Below are 26,640 nucleotides of genomic sequence, written 5' to 3' on the forward strand. Positions count from 1 at the left end.
TATCTTTTTAGAGTGAGTTTACTTAAAAACAGCGATTGTATCCTCTCGTCGCTGGAAATTTAATGTAGCGATTCAGTTTTTAAACTGTATTTAATAAAAGTCGTGGGGCAGCGTTGACAAGTTTATTATCTCCTGGATGTGTGAGCTGCGCAATTTCCGATATGCGCGTGTGTGTGTGTGTGTCAGTAGGCAGCTCATTAATACAGAACGATAATTAAAGGCTCTAATGCACACCAGCACACCAGTATATGCATGCATTGTAAGAGCTAGACGATGAATGATGACGTGTGACAGCATAGTAGTGGTGTCCAAATCCTTAGGGGAATATTTTCTCCCCTACCCCTTGATACTGTTTTAAGGGACAGTGGTAGCGGAAGGGGCAGGGGTATAAAATAGAATTGGGATCGGGCCTTAGAGACACTGCCACTCTGAGAGGCTCTTTTTATACCCAATCATGTTGCCAATTGACCTAGCAAATTGCAAATTGGTCCTCCAGCTGTTCCTTATACTGTATGTACAGTACATTTAACTTTTCCGGCCTCTTATTGCTACCTGTCCCAACTTTTTTTTTTTTTTTGGAATGTGTAGCTTTCATGAAATCCAAAATTATCCCATATTTGGCATGACATTTCAAAATGTCTTACTTTTAACATTTTATGTTATCTATATTCTATTGTGAATAAAATATGTTTATGAGATTTGTAAATTATTCCATTCCTTTTTTACTCACAATTTTTTATTGCACAACTTTTTTGGAATCGGCTTTGTACATCTTGCAGATGTAAATGTAAACATTAAACAGATGTGATGTATCATGGTATATGTGCTCTCAGGTTAGTGAACTATTCAAAACACAAACTATCATAAATAAATCATACTCAAAATGTTATGCCATATAACAGATAAAAACTAAATTACAGTGTGCAAAACAGAAGCATCCAACACAGTTGTATCATTATACATATTAACACTGTCACATTGCGCAGATATGTTAAATCTGTTGGGTTTGTGTGAGCAAGAATCATCTCATACATATCAAAGCAACCTAAGCAAAGTCCCTTTGACATACGTCAGTACATGGAATGAACTTGGCCAACAAGCAGTGTGGCAAAAATCATCCCATTATTTTGAGTTGTATTAAGAAAGTTAATAATAATAAAAATTGACAAATTACACTGTAATGAGTTTTTCTCTTTGTGTTTTTAGTGCTGATTTCAAACATCCACTCTGGAAACACTGAAGGTGAGTGAATTTGATTTATATCCTGATTATCATCAGCACCCCGTCCTAAATCGCCACCCTTCACCAGGCTCCCGACAGGAGTGGGTGTGTGAGAGAGGAGGGGTGCCTGATGAGCCAGAGCAGGCGGCGTGTGATGGGGCACACCTGATGTGAATGGAGCCTCATCACCGCCGCTGTTTAAAAGCCCAACCCGCCGAGAGACCGGTCTCTTCCCCTTGAATGTGCACTGGTGTCCTCATGGGTCCAGGAAGGGTGCGTTGAGGGATTCCCTCGCCACCAGAGACGTGAGCTGCCGGACCCATGATCCGGACGAGAACCGCACCCGTTTACACAGCCGACGGGCCAGGATGCCGGGCCATCCATCCCCTGTAAGCTCCGCGGGCAATGAGCAGGATGCGGCCGCTAGAAGAAGTCGCCGGCCCTCGTGCCCCTGGCCGAAGAGGGGAGTGCGTACAGCCGCCGGACTCTGCCCCTTACCTGGACCCTTCCTCGACAAACACTGCCCGACCCACACGAACCCCACAGCATGACGAGGACACCAGAGCCCCTGTTTATTTTGGACACTCTCCCCCTTTGGCCATGTTTATTCCCTCCTTTGTTTTATCATCTGTTAATAAAAGCCTGACGCCATGCCCACTGTGTCTGTCGTGTGCTCCTCCCATGACTATATATATATATATATATATTAGTGGTGGGCCGTTATCTGCGTTAACGTGCTGAGTTAATGGGAGACTCTTATCGGGCGATAAAAAAAAATATCGCAGTTAATCTATTCTCAAAGTTGGGTCGAGAGCTGGGTCTATACTAGGCGAGCTATGATGACTTTTTACCTTGATATTTTAGCGCGGATGTATACCTAACCGAATTGCACTGTAGGGGGTGAGAACAAGTCTTTAAACCTGTATGTAAGCCCAGTGTTGGGAGTAATGGTGTTTAAGTATAACGGCGTTACTAACGGAGTTTAATTTTTAGTAACGGAGTAATCTAATCGAATTAATTACATTTCCCATCATTGCAACGCCGTTACCTTTACTGAGAAGGTAAAGTGACGCGTTACTACAATTTGGTTAAATAAAGCGCGAGGTGTCATGCTTTGGCTATCAGCTGTCTGACACCATTGCAAATCCGATGATGATTGGCTGGGTGGGCGGTGCCCTGCTCATGCTGTCTCACTGCACGTTTTGACATCCACTAAACACAAGACGGCGTCAGCGATAACGCCATTCTTGAACTGGAAGTACCGGAAATTAAAGGCAATAATTGTTTCTGTAACATGCACGCTATGCCCAGGAAAAAAAGACTTTATCCACGTCTGCCTCAAGCAACTCAAATCTTATGAAACACCTCACATCAACACATGCTAAAATGTTACTGTACTGAATATTTAATGCTGTGTTCACCCCAGATGCGACTTGCACGAAAAAAATCGCGCTATTCCCGCGTAGTTGCACGCTTGAACATTTTGAGTTTGCGCGTGAAAATCGCTTCATTCGCACGTGAAATTAACTTTGCAACAGACTTTATATTTTAGGAGAAGTAATTTGTAACTGTAACTAATTACTTTTTTTTTAAGTAAGATGACCAACACTGTGTATGCCTACTGTAAAATTACCACATAAAACGTGACGTGCTAACATGGATGCAGCAGAGGCCGCCAGGTTTGCTTCAGGGAATTTTTTTTTAAGGGTGGTTTCACATCTCTAGTTTGGGTCATTTGGTCCGAACCAAGGGCAAACAATTATACATTGTAGCATTTTTCAGCTTTTTCGGTTCCTTTTCACACCACACTGATTGCTTTGGTCTGAACCAGTTGAAACGAACCAAAATGCAGCCACATGACAACATCCGTATCACTCATTGGCCATGACATATTTCCTAAACTGCTTTTCGATTGGTCAGAATTTACATGCGGGAAAATTCCAACATAAGAGGAAAAGCCAACAAACAACACGGAGACAACACAACTATGGAGAGACGACTGCGCGGGCTGGTTTTGTCCCTGCAAACAATACATATATTGCAAACAATACATTTCTATAATGAAGCGCGGATGCGGCTTGAAAACAACGTTCTAATGCACTGCAAATGGCGAGCAGGCATCGCTCGTAACTTCAAGCGGAGGCGTGCATTAATTCTTCTTAACTCTGACATGCTCATGGTCATCAGACCAAATTTCTATGAGACTCCTCACCTCCTCACTACTCCAAGTTTGTTCACGAGCTGCCATGCTTAAGTGTAAACTGTCAACAAACACTTCCTCATCCCATAATGCACAGCGAAGCTGACTACAGCGCAGCTGAGTATAGCAGCTGGTTTAGTCCAAAAATGACTGTTTCACACATAATGATGATGTGGTGAAGAAGCAGCACGGACTCATACTCATTGTGCTTTCACACAGGACGCGTTTGCAGTCCGCTACTCGGTACGTAAACGATCGCTGCACTGCTGTAGACCAACCTGTCCTCCAACTAATACGCTCGTATAGGTCGTTTGTCCAAATCCTTGAAATACGACCCATCAGAGCGTATACTACAATTGCACCCCTATCGGCCAAAGGTCGTTTTCATATTAATGTTTTGTACTCTTTTATTTGCGCTCTGATTTGCGTTTCGTGTAACTCAGTTGGTAGATTATTGCGTTATACTTTGATATGTAATCATGCTATCAAGGCTCCTGCAGACGCAACGCTCCTGGAACGCAACCGCGTGAACGCTAGAATTATTCTGTAGAACAGAAAAAAAATTGCCATCAGGTTGGGACAATTTAAGACATTTCAGTTTCTAATCCCAGAGCTATTATTATTTTAAACTTAAAATTGTCTTCTCTATTGTTTTTTTTTTCAAAGCATGTGCTGCTGTATCAATACATAACCATCCATATCGATACGTGAATCAGCAAGGAATGCATCACAATATATTGCTGTATTGATATTTTGAACAGCGCTATTTAAAGTCTTGTTCCATGTGCCCCTTTTATACTTGAGCACCTGCTCCTCCAAAGGTCTCTGCACGGCCCTGCTCAGAGGGAGTGTCAGCCACGTTAAAAAAGTTAACCGCTTAAGTCATTTGTGGATTAATGCTTATTGGATACGTGAACCATAATTCAGTTCGATTTGGTGAACTGGTTCAAGAAGATCCGGTTACATCAAATGATTTGTTCGTGAACCGGGTATCACTACACTTCAGTGTTTGGAAATCTCACACGACAGACATGGAAGAGAAGACAATGCTGAATAAAGTCAATGTTTTTGATATTTTTTTACCAAAATGTACTTTCGATGCAGTAAAATGCAGTTATTAGCCGTGCCCACTGTATTTTTGGTTGGATTTCATGAGACCCCCCTTGAAATTACCAGGACCCCCCATTGCCCCCCCAATAAAAATTGTCTGGATCCGCCACTGCTTGGCTGGTCCCTGAAGCACACGATCACACCGGTGTGATTAGAACTTTCAGTGTGTCACATCATCAACTGCTAAATTTAAGTCCACTTTCGCGCTTTGACTGGTGCTGAGACAGATCGGATGTGCTGAGCGCTTGTCATAATATAACAAATATTCAGTGTTTTCAACCATATAATGCTTATTTCAGGTTTCAGACATTTAAATACACATAAGTTCTAGCAAAACCATACATTTACAGTTTGTAAAATACTCGCTGATGTCTATGGAAACAGCAATAATGTTACTTACAAATATAATCTGACTTCAGGTTTTTGTTGATATCATATACAGATTGTACAGTTAACTATAAAGTTTACTCTGCCCCTCTCAGAGTTTACCGGAGACCTACTTCAACGTGTTTCGTGAGGAGATGATGAATTTGCGTGTTGTTAATCCCAAAGTTCGGATTCAGAGTGAACTATCATGGTGGCGCCCCTCAACCGGTATAGATCAATTAACACGGTCGATATAAAAGTGTTTTAAACTACTAAATATATTTACTTGCACATATTTTAGAATCGGAATATCAGATATTTCCTAATGTAGTGAGTATGTTTGCAAATATTTTGAATAAAACAGGAAAAATGAAATGAAATCGATCCATGTGTCATACAGATCTATTGTGGCTGTGTTGCGTCAAATGACAAGCATGATGCGTCAACATGGAAACAGTAAGGAGATACATTCTAAAATAATGGTCGCCTAAAGAAACTCACGCTGGGGGCTCAGCTAGAATATTTGAAACTCACGTGCGAAAGGGTTAAAAGAAAATATATATGTGAAAATGCATATTATATATATATATCGTATAATACATGTGTGTGTATATTTATATATATATAAATAAAAATTTAAAATAAAATTTATGCATTTAGCAGATGCTTTTATCCAAAGTGACTTACAGTGCATTCAGGCTATCAATTTTTACCTATCATGTGTTAAAAATACATACACATACAGCATATATATTGAAAATATTTAAATGTATATGCATTTATATATTTATATTCTTATATATAAATATTAGTAATATATAAACATTACATATTTTTTCTTAAATATATGCATGCACGTGTTAGTATTTATATATGCAATTTATATTATTCAAACAAAAACTTCTGTTTTGGATGTGATTAATTGCGATTAATTGTTTGACAGCACTATAATTTACTTATTCTGTTTATTCAACTGGGCTTATAGCAATTCTAATTTGTTCAGTGTAGCAGTAGCAGTATAGATATTCTTAGAAATTCAAACTGAGTTGTTAGCTAACTAGTAAAAGCAACATGCATAGCAAAATCAAATAATAAGGTTTGCAAATAAATTTAGTAGAGGCAGCAGTGGGTAGATTGCAGCTGCTGAAATTGTGACTAAGCATGGATGGCATGTGGATGGCATATAAACCCTTTAAAGCTAAATATAGGCTTTTGATTGTGTTTTGCTTATTCAAAAAGGGGTCTTATAGCAGTTCTATATACTTTTTGTGCAGGATAATGATATGGATAGATATGCTTAGCAAATTCATATTATGTACTTGAAAATTGTAACAGCATGCACAGTAAATTCATACTGCAACTTTGCGAATATCATTAACAGGGTAGGGTACAGTGAAAAGCATTGCTGTTAGTGAACTAGTTCCACGGTGTCTGTATTTGGGATGCTACGCTGTAACAGGCTGTACATGTGGAAATGTCAAATCGATACTACAAATTAATTTGTCTTTCATATCAGAATTTGTGTGAGTTCTTAAAGTAGGCCTATGTCAGAAATAGAACGGGGTTTTTGTTTTTTAACATTGGTTTACAATCGTGAATTTGTCTTTGCTGGTTGTATCACACCGCATTCAGTGTAAAAAGCTTCACCTATTTTAATGGGTTCTATTGATTTTATTGAGTTGTGCTGCTTATGTCCTGCATAGACACTGTGTTAAATGGAAATAGGCATTTGTCTAGCTACTGATTAGAATATTTAATGGGGCTTAAAACAATTATTTTCATTCGTGCAGTAGCAACAGCTTGCATAGGTATTCAGTTATCCGCGAATATTAATTTCAGCAGCACGCATGTTATTACGCAAATATTATTTTGGTCACAATTAATATAAACCGCAGCAGTATGAACAGTAAAAATCAGATAGCGATGTAGTAAATTTAACATCATAGTAGCATGCAAAGCAGACATCACAGTGAAACAAAGTCACTGTAGTGTCTTGCTAAAAGGGTAAGTTCATTATAATATTTCGTTTTGTCTGTTGAATTTGACTGTTTCATGCATGCTTATGATAGAACCACTCATTTATGTAATCTTACCTATATGTAATCTTACCATCATGTATCTATGAATTGGTCATCTGATTATCTAAAGGAGAGTGTATTGTGATGGGAGGAGCACAGGACAAACATTAAATGGTTCATCCATAAAATGCATTGCTGTTCTGTTTCTTTAAGATTCCTAAATGCATCTACTTCTGGAAGGCTAAATAAAGTGCAAGATACACACAGGTGCTATAAGGCCTCAAAATAGACCTTTAATAAAATATAAAAGTAAATACATACATTTTTATTAAATTGTATAATTTATAAATTACAACTGTAACTCCCATGAAATAAAATTACACAGCTTTACTATGATAAAACCATGGTTAATTTTGCTAATTTAACTTTGGGTTGTGATGTCCACATTTTTTTTTTGAAGATATTAAAGTGGCTATTGCATTTCTATCGCAAAAAGGTGGCTAAAAATAGAAAAAGTGGATATTTGAATTAAATGTTTGGTCAATATTAAGGATTTGATCATCATGTAAGTGAAACAACAGCAATTACCAGGCTATTGGTGCTTTTTGCAGACATTTGTAATAATGCACATTGTTAATTTTGTTTTAGCCTACATTATATTTTAACAGTGTTATTAAATAAAACCATATGATTATTAATTAACAAATCATTATTGCCTCATTGTTTTTATTTAATACAGTTTAAGTCATGAAAACTAGAATATAAAGTTAGATGTGTCGTTGGTGGTGGTGAAATTATTACCCAGATTAAAACACGTTACTAACGTCAACAGTCAAAACAGTTTCACAGGATTAGGAACGTATCTACCTAAAAGTTATGCACGGGCTTCATCTTGGGCTTTTATATCTTTCTTTCTCTGCGCCGGACTGCGCTGATGTCTTTTCCCAGATATAGCCTAGTCGTCCTAGCTGACCAGGATTGCCACCATACCACACACAGATGATTATTTGTATACAGCTGCAAACAGGAGGTGAAAGCAAGAGCGGGCGCTTGTGGGAATGGCGCATCACGTGTGCTTATACAGCAAACTGCTTTCGTCATAAAATTGATTTATATATATTTATATAGTATATATATATATTCAACTGGGATGGTGCCCCCCTGGGAGTTGGTGCCCTACACAAACTGCATACTCTGCGTATAGGGATTGGCGGTACTGCACACAACATTTCCCTGACATGGCTGCTTCAACACCAACTGTGGTTACTGAAACCACGCATTCTTTCTTTGCATTAACATTTGGGCGGCATTACGCAAATATTTCCACATAGAGATGTAGACATGGGGGCATGTTTGAATGAGTCGTTTTTAGGTGGACATGGCAGAGTCTTAAATTTGATAAAGACTATCTCTTTGGATTTGAGACTTTATTCTTTGAAACTTTACAGATCTTCTTCATGCACAAAAAGCTTGAAACGCTTCAAAGATAAAGGAAAAATTGAAATCGAATCATATGACTCCTTTAATAATAAAAGTAACCTAATATTAATAACAGACCTAATAATAAGAAGAATGTAACAGGCCTACATTAATTAGAAATGCCAAATCCTCTTAATGATGCCATAGGGAAGTCATGGCCTAATGGTTAGAGAGTTTGACTCCTAACCCTAAGGTTGTAGGTTTGAGTCTTATTCTGGCAATACCACTACTGAGGTATCCTTGAACAAGGCATCGAACCCCCAACTGCTCCCCGGGCGCCACAGCATAAATGGCTGTCCACTGCTCCGGGTGTGTGTTCAATGCTGTGTGTGTGCACTTTGGATGGGCTAAATGCAGAGCACAAATTTTGAGCATGGGTCACCATACTTGGCTGTATGTCACTTCACTTTCAATATTTGATGCCTTTGAAAATATCTCTGGCTATCGATATCGACGCAGCCCAACATTTCCTGCGTGCCTGTACGCTACACTACTGAACACGTGGCCTCATGGCTCTCTGGATCAGTAGATATGTCTTGGTAACAGATCTGCTTGTTTTGGGGGACTTCATCATTTCATCTCTATTTTGCCTTGTGGGATGATTTCAAATATATTATTGAATAGCAGCACTATGTTTTCATGTTCACAGCAGCATGCACATTTTGGCTTTTTTGTTTATCTTCTCATTCCAGCTTTGTTAGGGGGTAATTATATACGCTATTTGTGCAACAGCAGTATATCTTAAATAAGAGTGTGTTGTATGATACACTGATTGATGCATGTTGTCATACAGTGTCAGGCAGTATCAAATTTTGCTGGGTGTTTTCAGAGCTCGATGTACTGTGAAAACAGTGTGTAAGTTTTGAAACTTAAAAGTTCCTCTCCATTTCAAAATGTGTTTCTTCCCTAAAGTACAAAAGCTTGACTATTTATTATAACACACAAATGTTATTTATATTATAAGTGTACATTGTTAGGTAAAAATGTTAGTCTGAATGCACTGTAAGTCACTTTGGATAGAAGCGTCTGCTAAATGCATTAATTTAATTTAATTTAATTTAATTTAATTTAATTTAATTTAATTTAATTTAATTTAATTTAATTTAATTTAATTTAATTTAATTTAATTTAATTGATGGAAAACAATTGAATAAGACTCAAAATGTTCAACCTCTTTAAAAAGGGAAATTTTATGCTAAAATGTATTTTGATACATTTCTCAGATGTTTCTCCTCGAGTCTCTCTGATCATCAGTCCCAGCAGAACTCAACACTTCACATCTGTCTCTCTCTCTCTGAGCTGTGAGGACCAGAGTAACTCTGATAGATGGAGAGTGAGAAGATACACAGAGAGTGAACAGCTGGAAGATTGTTCATCATCAGTGTGGGGATCACAAACAGGATCTACATGTACAATCAACTCCACCAACACATCAGACACTGGAGTGTACTGGTGTCAGGCTGAATCTGGAGAGAACTACCATCCTGTTAATATCACTGTACACTGTGAGTCTGTGTGAATTTATTAATTTCACTGGCAGTTTACATATCAAGGGAAGTGTTAAATACATTTCAATTAAATTAACTAGTTCACACTTTTACTTAGTGTTAGGGGATTGTTCTACATTATAGGAGGATCCCCCATATTTAGGGACCAAGATAACGAATTGGTCTGTATTTGACTTGGGCCGGTAAGCAACTACCTTGTCATGCCCTAGCAACCACCCAGAATACCATAACAACCATATAAAAACACACTAAATACCACCTGTACACCAATGGGCAATGTATAAAAATGTAGTTCTGTCAGGAAAAAATAATTAACTTGTTTTCATTGTAGTCACAGCACTGTTGAAGTATTCTTACTATTTACAATCAGCACTTTCTTCTGTTTCTGTAGCTGGTGTGATTCTGGAGAGTCCTGTTCATCCTGTGACTGAAGGAGATACTCTGACTCTACGCTGTTTATATCAACATTCAACTCCACCAAACCTCAGAGCTGATTTCTATAAAGATGGATCACTCATCCAGAATCAAACTACAGAGATGATCATCTCTACTGTCTCAAAGTCACATGAGGGTTTCTACTACTGCAAACACTCAGAGAGAGGAGAGTCACCCAAGAGCTGGATCTCAGTCAGAGGTCAGAGTCAGTAGAAACTGTGAGCTGATTTATCTCTTCTTATGCTCTCGTTCATATATAGTACATGATAAAGTGCTTGTGTGTCTGTTTTTCAGTGTTTCATTCAGAATCTCAGATCTCGGTCCTCCACACAGTCAGTTCTGTTCTGGTAGTTTGTTCATATCTGCTAGTGACAGTCGTGCTGATTTTCAAATGCTGCAGAATGAGAGGTGAAACATCTGACTGATTTACTAGAAGTCATATTTAATTGACCTACTGAAAACATGCGTACCCATTAAGTAAATACTGAGAAGATTGACTTTTTTTTGTGTGAATGTGTTTATTTAACAGTTACTTCTGCCGAAGAGGAATTAACTTCAATGTGATAATCTTCTGCAGGGCCACTGCTGGCCAAATGGGTGCCCTTAGCAGGACTGAACTGTTGTGCCCCCCTTCCTCAAATAAATATAAATATATAAATACATTATATTATATTATTTAAAAATTGCAGTTGTTGCTCTCGACAGTTACCTATGGTTATGACTTTATTAATACAGTTTTCTAATTTATGTTGTAGTCTTAAGTATTCAGAAATCATGCAAAATAAAATCAAGCAGTTTTACTATGATAAAACCATGGTTTATTTTTTAAGGGTTGTGATGTCCAGAGGTTTTTTGTTGAAGAAATTATAGGAGCTGTGTCATCTATAGCAAAAAGGTGGCCAAAAATGAAAGATTACGTGAATATTTAAACAAAATTTTTGGCCAAAAGCCTAAACAAGGATTTGATCGTCCTGTAAGTGTAGTAGCAGCAATTACCCTTTGGCTTCCTTTGCAGGCATTTGTAATAGCATGTTATGTAGGTAAATTGTTAAAAAAAAATTTATTAGCCTACATTATGTATTTTAACAGTGTTTTTAACCAATCATTATTACCTCATTGTTTTTATACAATGCATCTTAAGTCGTTGTAAAGGCTATTGATGGCTTAGGTCTGTTTTATAACCAAAATAAATTATTATCTTAATACTTCTTTGTAAATTATTATTTGGACAAATTTGCAGTTACCATGGCTACCATAATTATGATATTTGGTGTTATCCTTGTTAAAACCATGGCTAATTTTCGTAAGGGAACATAACAAGTATGAGAGCATATTAGATGCGTTGGTGGTGGTGAAATTATTTCAGAGATTAAAACATGTTATTAACGTCAACATACAAAAAAGTTTCATAGGAATGTGCCTGGAAGTGATGCACGGGCTTAGTTTTTAGATTTAACAAATGATTTACAATTTATTTTAATACATATAAAAAATGTAAAAGCTATGCATTATAGTTGACACCTAGATGTACAGTTTACAGCTGTTTTTATGACTCTAAGTCATTCTCCTCAAATGCTATTGCAGTTAGAAAAGAATTGTATACTAATATTGCACGTAACTTTACGGTCCTTAAATTTGCGAATATCGAATGTCCAGCGTAAAGCCAACTTTATGCCAGTGTTTTTCCTTTTCTTTTCTCTGCACCGGATTGCTGATGTTGTCACGAATGTACACACAATTGGAGAGATCCAACTGCAGTGTTTAATAGGGAGAATCCAAAAATCGTAGGTCAATATTAACAAAAGCAGTCCAAAAACAAGATACACGAAAAACACTAGGGAACACGAGAAAGCAGGTTGACATAAACCAAGGACTCCATGAAACAGATAGAAACAGACCGGGTATATATGGACAGGTGAAAATGATGAAAGTGGGGACAGCTGAGTACAATTAACAGGTGTGCAATTAACAGTGATAAATCGAAGAAAGGCTTGTGGGAAATGTAGTGCCTGCAGTGGGGTGACTCTATGGGGAAGTGGATGGCTCAATGGTACATTATTTATTCGTTGTATAAAAATCCTAAATGCATTGGTTTAGACCGAGTAAAGTAATTGATGAGGGTCAAACCAGATGCTCTTGTTTTACAGAAATCAACAGTCATTATCAGCTGCTCTCAGACAGCAGTAGAGGAGCTGGAGGAAACTACACTGTCAGTTCTGCTGCTCTAAAACACACAGGAGTACCAAAACATGGAGCAAACAGGTTCATGGGTCAAAGGTGAGTTCACAGAATCAGTGTGCATGAGACAATGATAGATGCATCTGGTGTCACATACAGAATAAAATTTTCCTTGGTGTTTTGAGAGCATGATGTACTATGAAAATACAATGTAAGATTCAAAATTCCTCTCTATTTCACAATATATGAAACTGCAGCATGACTGTCATGAAACACGATTGTTATTAATATTATACGTTAACCTGAAGGAATGCAATAATGAAATAAACCTAATTAAAATATTTGTATGCTTTTTATTATTTGTATATTATTTATTATAATTGAAAAATGTCAGATGTTTCTTCTCCAGTCTCTTTGAGTATCAGTCCCAGCAGAACTCAACACTTCACATCTGTCTCTCTCTCTCTCTCTGAGCTGTGAGGACCAGAGTAACTCTGATAGATGGAGAGTGAGAAGATACACAGATAGTGGACAGTGGGAAGATTGTTCATCATCAGTGTGGGGATCAAAAACAGGATCTACATGTACAATCAGCTCCACCATCACATCAGACACTGGAGTGTACTGGTGTCAGTCTCAATCTGGAGAGAAATATCATCCTGTTAATATCACTGTACACCGTGAGTCTGTGCATCTGTGCAACATGTAAACATTTTATAATTTATTGGTATTTAAAGTTTATTCCAACTGTAGTAAAGTAGAGGGACATCACTTGCCACCGCAATTGAAGAATGACCTAGCGTTTTTCACGTTAAGCGTTTTAGAATGTGCCTCATTATAACCTTCTGTTTGGAGAGATAATGTGCATCAAGCTACAGCTAAATATGTTTATCATATGAATTCTTGCTAAATTTGCAGTTATATAATGTGTTGTAGACATGAATTGTATTCGTGATGGAGTGTTGGTGGAGCCTCTTGGAGTGAGTAGCCGCATTTCCACTGTTGGGCCAGTGCGAGCCAGTGCTTAAAACGGGCCAGGCGGGGCTAATAGCCTCGGGCCAGTAGCACCAAGGCCAGAATAGCGTAGGGTTTCCACCGTCAGGGCCTGAAGCTCCGCTGCGCGTCACTAAACAGTTATCAGAAAACTAAGAAATAAATCACTGGAATTAGCTTGATCACAAAACGAACATGATAAAAGTGGCCGTTTGTTGCATGCTTTTTTAAATATTCAATTTCAAAAGCTTCAATTTTTTACTATAGAATAAGTGATACATTGATCATAATGAATTAATTTATCAGGACTCAAAATTAAATCACACAGAAATAAATGTATCTATATTTTATTTATTTAAACGCTTATGAAAATAGCCTGCTTTTTCAGTCGTGTCTGTTTCTGTTTATTTGTAGCCATGCCTATATGTCACATTTAGAATGAATGATAATATCTCTATTTTTATAAAAGCTCCAGGAAAAATATAAAAATAAAAAATAAATAACATTATTATATTTTCATGACACAGGCTACGTGGAGCTAAACTCTCAAGACGAGACTTTATGACAGACAATATACGTTACTAAATAAATACACGATTGTGATAGAGAATAAGAAGCTGACGTCTGATTTCTTCAAGCTGTCATATTTACCATGTTTTTGAACTCAACATTTTGAACTCAACTTATTTTAAAAAAGTTTTTAATGCTGGTGTTATATCTGTTATCTTTCTGAAATGATCCGCGGTGACGCTCTCCAGTCTCAGAGAAACTCCTTTTTGTTCAGAACCACTCCTCTAGCCCCAGCTGACCTGCTTTGGCCCAAGGTTTTCGTCGGGCCAAAAAACCCTGGACATTTGCCCCGAGGCAGCCCCGACGAGGCACGATCAAGCCCCGGAAGTGACAGTGGAAACGCACTAGCGCGCCCGGTTTAAGCTCGACAGTGGAAACGCTGCTAGTGAAAACCACGATGCTCCAACTTAAAAAAAAATCCACCCCTCGCTCCAGTCAGAATAATAGTGCTCCGCTCATACTCTGCTCGGCAGCATGCCTTAAACGCGCAGGGGGGAGGGTTGAGTTAGTAAATCGTGCACATGATTTAGCCTAATATTTTTTCCTGCATGTCTTGTGCGGGGCTCCGTATATTCATAAACAATATATTGTACCATATCTTTAAGTTTTTCTAAATCCCAAACAGAGTCCTTACATCAGTAAAGTATCTGTCTATGAACATGTTTTATAGGTTTTTTTAGATTTGGGAATACACATGTGTTAAAGACGTGACAAAAAACAAGAATGTTAGAAGACATTTTGTAGACTTAATGTGATTTAAAATGCACAAACCAGAAGCACAATATCTGCAGAGAAGGGATGGCCATTCTCAAAACATAAAATATCAATTTTATTTAAATTTTCATTTTTGTGTTTCAGAGGAAAAATCTGTGTTAAGACATCTCTCCATTATGGACCGTTCTGAAAGAAGAATTTATGCAAACGCATATAAAATGCTTTAAAAACTTTAACAGAGATGTCTAGAGGGTATTTAATAGGTCTGCCTCCCACGTAAGATTTTTCTAGTTACTAGTCAATCATTTGTCATTATTTGTTGCATTATTCAACTAATTCCAGGTTAATATTAAATTTACATAATAATCCATAATGAGCCTTAATATATTCTGCGCTCAAGCACATGCATTAAGTTTGCCACAAAGCACAGGCAGAAGTAGCCCAATAATTGTGAAAAAGGAGACATTTAAATTATTTATTAATAAACAAATGTTTTCTTGTTGGATGCAAGATGAAATTCACAGTGCTGACTCTTTCTACATGGACGGACCTTTAGAGATAAATGCAACCTTCACAGATTACATAATGCTTTCATTTTTAATTTGATTCGTAAAAAAAATCAAGCTTTCTGTAGATATATTTCTCATGTATGTGAAATACTCCAATTTTCAATTATTTCATTATCAGGAAAAAAAATCACGTGATCGAGAGAGCGCCTACCTGTCATGCAGGCGCATTAATAATTTTCACACAAAAACTTGAATAGTAATAATAATTCACATTTTGCATATGCATTGAAAAGAATTCTTTTTTACATGTAATTATCCAAAATAAAACCAAAGAAAATTTGTAATGACGATAAAATATGTAGACAAATAAGAATAAATGCTGCGCGAGCACTCAGCATCATGCGCACCGAGCAAATCTTGCACTGATATTTTAAGGAATATTATACAAACCTGCATTTAAAAAAGGGGCTGCAATTAATTTTTTTATGTTTTATTTATTTAAAATCTTTCTTTACTTTACTTAAATTATATGAAAGCAAGTAAAGAAGACTCATTTAAAATCACCGAAGTTGTCAATTAATGAAGCTCTTTTTTACATCGTGTGCATTTTGATTATAATGAGAGAACGTCTCAAGGTTACGTATGTAACCCTAGTTCCTTGAAGGAACAAGACGCTGCGTCGAGCGCTTTGGGGAACGTCCCTGACGAGACCGACTCTGAATATTGTGTGCAATCTGTCCATCGGAAAGGCGTGACGTCACGGGCGGGTTGACATAGCGACCAGGAAGCTATAAAAGCACGTGCCGTGCAGCTGGCTTCAGCTTCGAGTAGGGAAGCAAGAGCCGGCAGGGGTGCCGGGAGTATGGCTCTGCGAGGCAGCGTCTCGTTCCTTCAAGGAACTAGGGTTACATACGTAACCTTGAGACATTCCTTTTCAGGAACTCGAGCTGCGTCGAGCGCTTTGGGGAACGATGTGCCCACGCTGCCAGTCTTCCAAATCCCTGCCTAGTGTGTATCCGAAGAGCACAGCTAAGGCGAGAGAACAGACGAGCCCGGAGTGGCTCGCATATCAAGGTTGTAGAATCTGACAAATGTAGAGGGCGTGGACCACCCCGCAGCGTTGCAGATGTCCAAGAGGGACACACCTGCTGAGAAGGCCTTAGAGCCAGCCATACCTCGAGTAGAGTGAGCCTTGGCCCCCAAAGTAGGGGGAAGACCAGAGGACTCATAGGAGACGTTGATAGCCTCGACTATCCAACGACTTAGGGTCTCCTTGGTGGCAGGAGAACCCTTTTTAGGAGGACCGTAGCAAACAAGCAATTGGTTGGATTTTCTCCACAGGGCAGCTCTGTGGACGTATGAGTCTAGTGCTCGCACTGGACACATACAATTTAGCTTTTCCTGGTAACAGGGCAGTTTTAAATGTCAGATGTCTGTCTGAGATATCTTGTATTGGCTCGAATGGAGCTTTACAAAGAGCCTCTAGAACCACAACCAAATCCCAGGGGGGAACATGGGATCGTACTGGAGGTTTCAACCTCAGCGCACCGCGGAGGAAACGTGTAACTAGGGGGTGTCTACCCACTGACTGATCATTGAAAGGGACATGGAAAGCAGCTATGGCTGCCACGTACACCTTTGAGGTGGAGTGGGTTAACCCCGCAGAAAGCCTGGCTTGTAGAAACTCCAGAACTGTACCAACTGGGCAGTTAACAGGGTCAAGCTGGCGGTCTCTGCACCATGAAGTGAAGAGTTTCCACTTCAGGGCGTACATTTTCCTCGTAGAGGATGCTCTGGATTGGAGGAGGGTCTCAACAACCTCGGTTGAGAGACCAGCTGCTAACAGTTGTGCCCCCTCAGGGGCCACACCCACAGCTTCCACAACTCCGGGCGAGTGTGAATAATCGTGCCCTGCGCCTGTGAGAGTAGGTCTGTCCTGATCGGTATCTCCCACGGAGAGCCGTCGAGGAGCGAGACTAGATCTGCGAACCATACTCGGCCCGGCCAGAACGGGGCTACTAATAACAGACGGACCCCCTCCCGGCGTACTCTCGCCAGAACTCCCGGGAGCAGAGCGATAGGGGGAAAAGCGTACAGACGAAGCCTCGGCCAGGTCTGTACTATAGCGTCCAGTCCCAGAGGAGCTGGATGAACTAGAGAGAACAAGAGGGGACATTGCGATGTCTCCTGAGTCGCAAAGAGGTCCACCTGGGCTGTGCCAAATACTCTCCATACCTGCTACACCACCTCGGGGTGAAGCATCCATTCCCCGGGCCTCGGCCCCTGCCTCGACAGTATGTCTGCTCCCACGTTCAATCTCCCAGGAATATACACTACTCTGAGCGAGAGGAGTTTGCCCTGGGACCACAGAAGGATCTGGTGTGCCAGCTTGTACAAGGGGCGTGAATGCAGACCCCCCTGGTGATTGATATAAGAGACCGCTGATGTGTTGTCGGTGTTGTTGTTTGACCTCTCAGGTCTGGGAGGAAATATTTCAATGCTCGATAGACTGCTAGCATCTCTAGGCAATTGATGTGCCATGTCAGATGGCGACCACTCCACAGACCGCGGGCAGGTTGGCCACTCATGACCGCACCCCAACCGGTGAGGGACGCGTCTGTTGCTAGCGTTACACGGCGACAAGGAGCTCCCAGCACCGGGCCCTGATTCAAGAACCAAGGTTTCTTCCACATGTCTAAGGCACGAAGGCATCTCCGCGTGACCTTGACAACTCGAAGTGGATTTCCCCTCGGGGAAAAGCCCTTGGACTTGAGCCACCACTGTAGGGGTCTCATGTGCAGCAGGCCAAAAGGTATCACGTTGGACGCAGCTGCCATCAGCCCTAACAATCTCTGGAATTGTTTGACAGTGAGTGACTGGCCTTCTTTGACTCTCTCGACTGATGTGAGGATCGACTCGATCCGAGCAGGAGACAAACGTGCCTGCATCGTGGTCGAATTCCACACTACGCCTAGATAGGTGGTTCTCTGAACTGAGAACTGGGTCTCAAACCCAGCTCCCCCATGTGTGCGAGAACGACATCTCGATGTTGAACCGCCATCTGCTCTGATTGAGCTAGGATCAACCAATCGTCGATATAATTTAGAATGCGGATGCCCTGCATACGGAGGGATACCAGAGCCGCATCTACACATTTCGTGAACGTGCGGGATGAGAGTGCAAGGCCGAAGGGAAGTACTCAATATTGGTAGGCTTTGCCCCCAAAAGCGAACCTCAGAAACTTCCTGTGTTGTGGAAGGATGGATATGGAAGTATGCGTCTTTGAGATCTATTGTGACAAACCAGTCCTCGGATCTGATTTGAGCAACAACCTGTTTGACAGTGAGCATTTTGAACTTCAGTTACATTACTGAGAGGTTTAGATGACATAAGTCTAAGATCGGACGCAACTCCCCATCCTTCTTTGGAACTATGAAATACCGGCTATAAAACCCGGACTCCCTGTCTAGAGGAGGGACCACCTCGATGGCCTCCTTCCTTAAAAGGGTATTCACTTTTTGTTCCATAACCAGAGCCTGCAGGGGGCCGACTATTGTCGGTGTAACCCCGTTGAATGTCGGCAGTGTATGGCCGAACTGAATGCGATAGCCTCTTTCTACTGTGTGCAGGACCCATTGAGATACATTGGCAGTAGTTTCCACGCTGCTAAGTAATGTACTAAGGGAATCAGTCTCTCAAGACTGATCTCTGGTGTAAGCATCTCAGCTCCGCTACGCTCACGGGCGGAAATAACTGAGAGTAGTGCTCGCTGGAGGCCGCTGCACCCTGAAACTCTGGCAGGGTTGGCAGACCCACCTCCCGAGGGCACTGAGGTGAGACAGGCACCGTGTAATGAGGTGGACACCACTCTACCTCAGTAGGGGCCGCCCTCTGTAGTCGTGACCGAAATGCGTCATGACTTCTTGTCCGTAGACCTCCCAGCCTGAAGTACTCCAATTCGGATTCGGATTAGGCTGAGAAGTCACTGGCCCAGAGCGTTGCTTCAGCCTCTGTCCCGTTCCTTAAGAAGGGAACACGGGCGGCAACGCTCTGTTTGTACGCGGAGTGGGCTGCTCCCGCCCAGCAGTCCCTCCAGTACATCTAACTTCATGAGTCAAATAACTGTCATTATATTCCTCAGAATTTAATGAAATTAAACAATCAGACAAGTAAATACAGTCTGGATTGTGATACAATACACATTGAAGTGATATATTGAACTTCTCGAAGTTAGATAACAGTCATTAGATTCCTCAGAATCCAATGCAATCCAACAATCAGACAAGTAAACACGGTCTAGATTGTGATAAAGTACACATTGTAGTGATATATTGACTTCTCAAAGTCATATTCCTCAGAATTTAAAATAATCAAACAATCAGACAAGTAAACACGGTCTAGATTGCGATAAAGTACACATTGAAGTGATAGAACTAACTCCTGCTTATTAAACGGAGTTTAAATAACCAGACACGCGGTTGGGTATGGAAAAATTCACATCAAAACTGAAAATGATGTAATACACGCGTTGCCTCGACAGCGTGCGAATAGCTTAGTCACACAAACAATATTAATCCCCTCGGAGATTAAATAGCTTCTCATTAATGCTGCCCGTATAATGTTAGGCATAACACTGTTTGTTTTATGCTGTGCTTATGCAACTTTATGTTTGTGCAACTAAAAGCTCGCCGACACCCTCCGTGTCAATCTCCTTGGAGAAAGAAAGGCAGAGCGTCAAGCCCGATGCTCGGGGGGGAAGAACCGAAGCTCGGGCTTGCGAACCCCGGAATCAGGCAGATCTGGTGGGTAAGGTAGGAGATAAGGATGTGCCCGTCTCCATTCCTTCCAGCAGATTGATCTGCGAACCCAACGAATGCCGGCGCGGCTCCGCCTCGGCGAAAGCGGAACCGGCATCGCGAGGAACGCTGGCGAAGGCTCACTTCTCGAAGAGAGCCCTCCGGGATCGAAGCGTCCGCATTGGCAATCGTTCACAATGCAGGCAGTCGGCCCCCTCGAGAGCCGACTCAGCGTGCTTCGATCCCAGGCAAGCCACGCACAAACTGTGTGTATCCCCACTCGTAATGTAGCAAGGGCAGGGAGGAACACACAATCTATAACGTGGCTTGGACTCGCCCTTAATATGTTGGTCCCTTAATAAGGGACAGACAACAATAAATAGGACCAACGGGACAGACTTTGACATGCACACAAAGCGCGCTTGCTGACAGACGCGTAGCTGAAGCCAGCTGCATGGCACGTGCTTTTATAGCTTCCTGGTCGCTACGTCACCCCGCCCGTGACGTCACGCCTTTCCGATGGACAGATTGCACACGATATTCAGAGTCGGTCTCGTCAGGGACGTTCCCCAGAGCGCTTGATGCAGCTCGAGTTCCTGAAAAGGAACTTGAGTTTATAGCTACGAGAAGACGTTTTGTTAATCAGCCAAGGCCCGGTTGCCCAAAATGTTCTTATCGCTAAGTAGTTCTTAAGTAACACACTGTAAGTCACACTTTCGTAAGGTTGGTCTGGGCCCGGTTCCCCGATAACGCTCACTCTTAGCGCGCTAAGAAGACCTCGAAAGATATATCTTACCAAAGTTATGTTCATAAGTGTGTTCCCCGAAGTGTCCCTTAGGAAGCTTCTTAGCACGCTGCCTCTTACGTCTGACGTATCAAAAGAGCGATGTCCCGAGAGAAGATGCTGAATTAGTTGGCATCGATTGCTCAGGAATCGATTTTCCACTTCACGCGAAGGCGCATTTTGGCTTTAAGAAAGATACATCGTTCTATGCAAATGAAACATTCCTCAATTTATTCCAGTAACATTTATTTTAACATAGTTTAAGTTATCAGTAGAATATATACTATAAATTAAATTATCAAATGGTCAGTAATATGTTCACATGATATGTTGTGATGGTTAGACGAACCGGGTATCCCTTGCTAATCGTCCACTGTTGTGCCACTTGTGCCGCTTCTTGACATGGGTTAAACGACTTCTAAAAATTATGTAATACACTTTTATATTAATGGTAAGGTACTTTTGTCACGGTTCATAGATCTGTGTGTTCATTCTGCATGTCTGTTTTCTCGTTTCTGTCTGATTGTTCATTCAGCATTGCTCCGGCAATCATTGGGCTGATGAGCTAATCAGCATGGCTGCACCTGATGCTGGTTCTGTCCTGTCTTTATCTGTCTTGTGGTTGTTACTGCATGTTGTCAGATCGTTGTTTGTGTTTGTCGATGCTGGTCTTGCTCTCTGTCCTCAGATCACTCTTCTTGCGCTCTGCCAAGGAGATAGCTCAGTGTGCTTCCACGCCTGTTCCTAGGAGGATTCTCTGGGTTGGTTCGGGTCAGTGCCTCATAGTCTCCATGTTACAGAGACAGCTCTCCAGCTCACCGATTTACCAGCTCACCTGTTCACCAGCTCACCTGCTCTAGTTTCTTGTTCCCTGCTGTTTGCGTTGTGGCAAATAAACTGTTTTACTTGCAATTGGATTTTGTGTTCTTTTACGTGACAGAACGATCTGACAAAGATGGATCCAGCAAGTATGGCAGAGCTGAGAGACATTCTTACCAGTAGCAATAGTCGTTTTGCACAGCAAGAGGAGCAAATCATGGCTACTGGTCGTGCAGTGCAGGCACTCGTCACGCAGGTCTCTGATCTCACCACTCAGGTCAGACAGTTAAAACCTGAATCTGCCCAACAACCCACTGCGCTTAATCCTCCGACGTTTCCACCTGTGGATATCACCAACCGACGCATTGAGCCTCGTCTACCGCCTCCAACTGTTTATTCCGGTGAGCCCCTGTTATGTCGTTCATTTTTGACCACTTGCTCTCTTCACATTGCTCTCCAGCCTTCGTCTTTTCCTACAGAGGAGTCCAAAGTGGCTTTTATCATAACTCTGCTTTCTGGACGAGCGGCTCTCTGGGGAACAACGGTGTGGGAACAAGGACACACTTGTTTTTCTTCATTCCAATTGTTTTCTGAGGAGCTCAGGAAGGTTTTTGATCGGGCTGCATCTGGTAGGGAGACGGCAAGGGAATTGGCGGAGTTATGCCAAGGAGATCGGTCGGTTACGGATTATTCTATTGAGTTTCGAACATTGGCGGCAGAATGCAACTGGAACCAAGAAGCGCAGTGGGACATGTTTAGGCATGGATTGGCCGACCGGATCATTAAGGAGATTTACACCCTGGAATTACCCATTTCACTCGACGGATTGATCGATCTGGCCATCCAAGTGGAACCAGACTACATCAGCGTGACCAGTTTGCAGCCATGGCGGAGAAGACAACTGATCACCGCTTTGATCCAGAACCCATGCAGGTGGGCAGGGCTCACCTTTCTCGAGACGAGAAGGACAGGCGTAGGAACCTGGGGCTGTGCCTATACTGTGGTGCCGCAGGTCACATCGCTGCACAGTGCCCGGTAAAAACCAGAGCTCGTCAGTAAGGAGGCTACTGACGGGCGGAGTCACCACTCAGAAGTCCTCCTCCACGGTAACTCTGCTCTCGGTTCAAATACGGAGGGGCCGGGACATTTTCTCTTGTAAAGCACTGGTGGATTCTGGCGCAGAGGGTAATTTTTTGGATTGTGGGACAGCGTCTAAGCTGGGTATTCGTGCAGTTCCACTTAGTCCACCTATCTCAGTCAGTGCCCTCTGTGGTCAGTCGCTTCCACCCATCACTCATGCCACTGAGTCGGTGAGTCTTATCACTTCGGGCAATCACACTGAGACCATTTCTTTTTATCTGACTGATTCCCCTTTGGCTCCTGTGGTTTTGGGTCACCCCTGGCTAGTGTTACACAACCCCAATATAAACTGGCAACTAAGCACAGTCTCATCCTGGAGTGAATATTGTCATGCATCATGTTTGTTTTCCGCTTGCTCTTCTGTGTCTTGTTCTGTGTTGCAGGATGAACATGTGGATCTGTTAAACGTGCCCGCGGAGTATCTTGACCTGAAGGGAGTGTTCAGTAAGTCCCGGGCTGCTTCTCTTCCTCTGCATTGTCCTTATGATTGTGCAATAGATTTATTGTCAGGTACTTCTCCGCCTAAAGGCAGGTTATACTCACTTTCCGTACCGGAGAGGGAGGCCATGGAGAAATATATTTCTGATTTTCTTGCAGCCAAGATAATCCGTCCTTCTTCTTCTCCTGCAGGTGCGGGATTTTTTTTTGTGGAAAAGAAAGATGCTTCCCTGCGTCCTTGTATCGACTATCGAGGGTTGAATAGTATCACGGTAAAGAATACCTACCCTTTGCCGTTGATGTCCTCAGCCTTCGAGAGTCTGCAGGGTGCTTCCTTTTTCACAAAATTGGATCTTCGCAATGCCTATCATTTGGTTCGCATAAGAAATGGGGATGAATGGAAGACCGCTTTTAATACCTCCAGGGGGCATTTTGAGTATCTTGTTATGCCATTTGGGCTCTCTAATGCTCCCGCGGTCTTCCAGGCACTAGTCAATGATGTGCTGAGAGACATGGTTGATCAGTTCATATATGTCTACCTGGATGACATTTTGATATTTTCTCATTCTCTCCAGGAACATGTTCAGCACGTCAGGGTAGTGCTTCAGAGGCTGCTAGAGAATGGGCTTTTTGTCAAGGCGGAGAAATGCATTTTTCACGCACAATCTGTTTCTTTTCTAGGGTACATCATATCATCCGAGGGATTACGTATGGATCCCAACAAAGTTCAGGCTGTGGTAGATTGGCCAACCCCAGATTCCCGCAAGGCCCTGCAGAGGTTTCTGGGCTTTGCCAATTTTTACCGGCGTTTTATTCGCAATTACAGCCAGCTAGCCGCCCCTTTGACTGCCTTGACCTCCGCCAAGATAACGTTCAGGTGGTCTAGCATGGCGGAAGCTACGTTCTGCAAATTAAAGAGTTGCTTTGTTTCAGCTCCCATTCTGGTGGCCCCTGACCCCTTCCGTCAGTTCGTGGTGGAGGTCGATGCGTCAGAGGTCGGGGCTGGTGCGGTTCTTTCCCAGCGTTCTTCCACGGATGGTAAGGTTCACCCTTGCACATATTATTCTCATCGTTTTTCTCCTGCCGAATGTAATTATGACATTGGTAATAGAGAGTTGCTGGCAGTTAAGCTCGCTTTGGAAGAATGGCGACATTGGTTGGAGGGTTCGGAGGAACCCTTTATAGTCTGGACTGACCATAAGAACCTTGAATACATCAGTTCTGCTAAAAGGTTAAATTCTAGGCAAGCTCGGTGGGTCTTATTTTTCAGTCATTTTCGTTTTTCAATTTCTTATCGTCCAGGTTCTAAGAACGTTAAACCTGATGCCTTGTCCCGTATTTTTGATAAATCTGAACGCCCGTTGTCTCCCGAGTCTATAGTGCCACATGACATCGTGGTATTTGGTATGACTTGGGAGATCGAGTCGAAGGTCCGTAAGGTCTTAGAAGGGGTAACGCCTCCGCCTGGATGCCCACCGAGTAGTTTATTTGTGCCAGAAGAATTACGGTCCGAGGTCATCCGTTGGGGCCATTGTTCCAAAGTAGCTTGTCATCCAGGGGTAAATCGTACACTATTTCTTGTCAAACAGCGGTTCTGGTGGCACTCTATGGCCCGGGATATACGTCATTTTGTTTTGGCTTGCTCTGTCTGTGCCACTTCTAAGGTTTCCAATTAACCCCCTGCTGGACTCCTTCAGCCGCTGTCGGTTCCTTCGAGACCCTGGTCCCACATTTCGCTAGATTTTGTTTCGGGACTCCCGCCATCGCAGGGTAACATGGTAGTTTTGACCGTGGTGGACCGGTTCTCGAAGGCAACTCATTTTGTTCCTCTGCCCAAATTACCCTCAGCCAGAGAAACAGCGGTTGCTGTCATTGATCACGACTTTCGTATTCATGGCCTCCCGGCAGACGTGGTCTCTGACAGGGGGCCTCAGTTTGTTTCCAAATTTTGGAAAGAATTTTGTCGTTTGTTAGGGGCGACTGTTAGTCTGTCTTCTGGGTTTCATCCCCAGAGTAATGGTCAGACGGAAAGGGCCAACCAAGATTTGGAACGGATATTGCGGTGTTTGGTGTCTCAAAACCCATCCTCTTGGAGTCAGCAACTCTCATGGGTGGAGTACGCACACAATTCTTTACCAGTGTCATCCACGGGCCTATCTCCGTTTCAGTGTAGCATAGGTTACCAGCCACCTATCGTTCAGAGTATGGAATCCGAAGTTGCAGTCCCCTCTGCTCACGCCTTTGTCCAGAGGTGCCACCGCACCTGGAGGAGGGCTAGAGAAGCCATCCTCCAGGTGGGGGCGCGCACCAAGGCCCAGGCCGTTCGCCACCGGTCTGAGCCACCCGTCCACATTGTTGGTCAAAAAGTGTGGCTTTCATCTAAAGATATTCCTCTCCGTTCCGTCTGTAAGAAGCTTGCTCCCAAATTTATCGGCCCGTTTACTGTCACCAAGATTATTAGTCCAGTGGCAGTCCACCTCAAACTTCCTCCTGCGTACAGGAGAATTCATCCCGTCTTCCATGTCTCCAAATTAAAGCCCATTTTTCGTGTCCCCATTAATCTGCCTGTCCCAGTTCCCCCACCGCCGCGACTCGTAGATGGGGAACTCACTTATTTGGTAAAACGTATTCTGGACTCGAGGCGGAGGGGACGTGGATTTCAGTACTTGGTGGACTGGGAGGGTTACGGTCCGGAGGAGAGGAGTTGGGTTCCCGCTAGGGACATATTGGATCATTCGCTTATCGATGATTACAATCGCCAGGTAGGTTCCTCTGGAAGCGCCAGGAGGCGCTCCTAGGAGGAGGGGTACTGTCACGGTTCATAGATCTGTGTGTTCATTCTGCATGTCTGTTTTCTCGTTTCTGTCTGATTGTTCATTCAGCATTGCTCCGGCAATCATTAGGCTGATGAGCTAAGCATGGCTCAGCATGGCTGCACCTGATGCTGGTTCTGTCCTGTCTTTATCTGTCTTGTGGTTGTTACTGCATGTTGTAAGATCGTTGTTTGTGTTTGTCGATGCTGGTCTTGCTCTCTGTCCTCAGATCACTCTTCTTGCGCTCTGCCAAGGAGATAGCTCAGTGTGCTTCCACGCCTGTTCCTAGGAGAATTCTCTGGGTTGGTTCGGGTCAGTGCCTCATAGTCTCCGTGTTACAGAGACAGCTCTCCAGCTCACCGATTCACCAGCTCACCTGTTCACCAGCTCACCTGCTCTAGTTTCTTGTTCCCTGCTGTTTGCGTTGTGGCAAATAAACTGTTTTACTTGCAATTGGATTTTGTGTTCTTTTACGTGACAACTTTACAATCAGAATTGATTGGCAAGCAGCTGCAGTTACTTCTGTTTAATGCGAATATTGATTGCCAT

General features: G+C 42.3%; 1 protein-coding gene across 1 annotated transcript in view; it reads left to right on the forward strand.

Moving 5' to 3' along the window:
- LOC132149742 (uncharacterized) overlaps positions 1–10,762 on the forward strand; it is a 34,909-nt gene extending 24,147 nt beyond the window's left edge. Inside the window, exons 9-11 of the mRNA XM_059559148.1 lie at positions 9,618–9,899; positions 10,294–10,536; positions 10,632–10,762. Coding sequence (XP_059415131.1) covers positions 9,618–9,899; positions 10,294–10,536; positions 10,632–10,762 — 656 coding nt within the window. The remainder of the gene's footprint in view (positions 1–9,617; positions 9,900–10,293; positions 10,537–10,631) is intronic.
- Positions 10,763–26,640: the final 15,878 nt, after the last annotated feature.

Source organism: Carassius carassius, chromosome 9, assembly GCF_963082965.1.
Source record: "Carassius carassius chromosome 9, fCarCar2.1, whole genome shotgun sequence".
Taxonomy (NCBI): domain Eukaryota; kingdom Metazoa; phylum Chordata; class Actinopteri; order Cypriniformes; family Cyprinidae; genus Carassius; species Carassius carassius.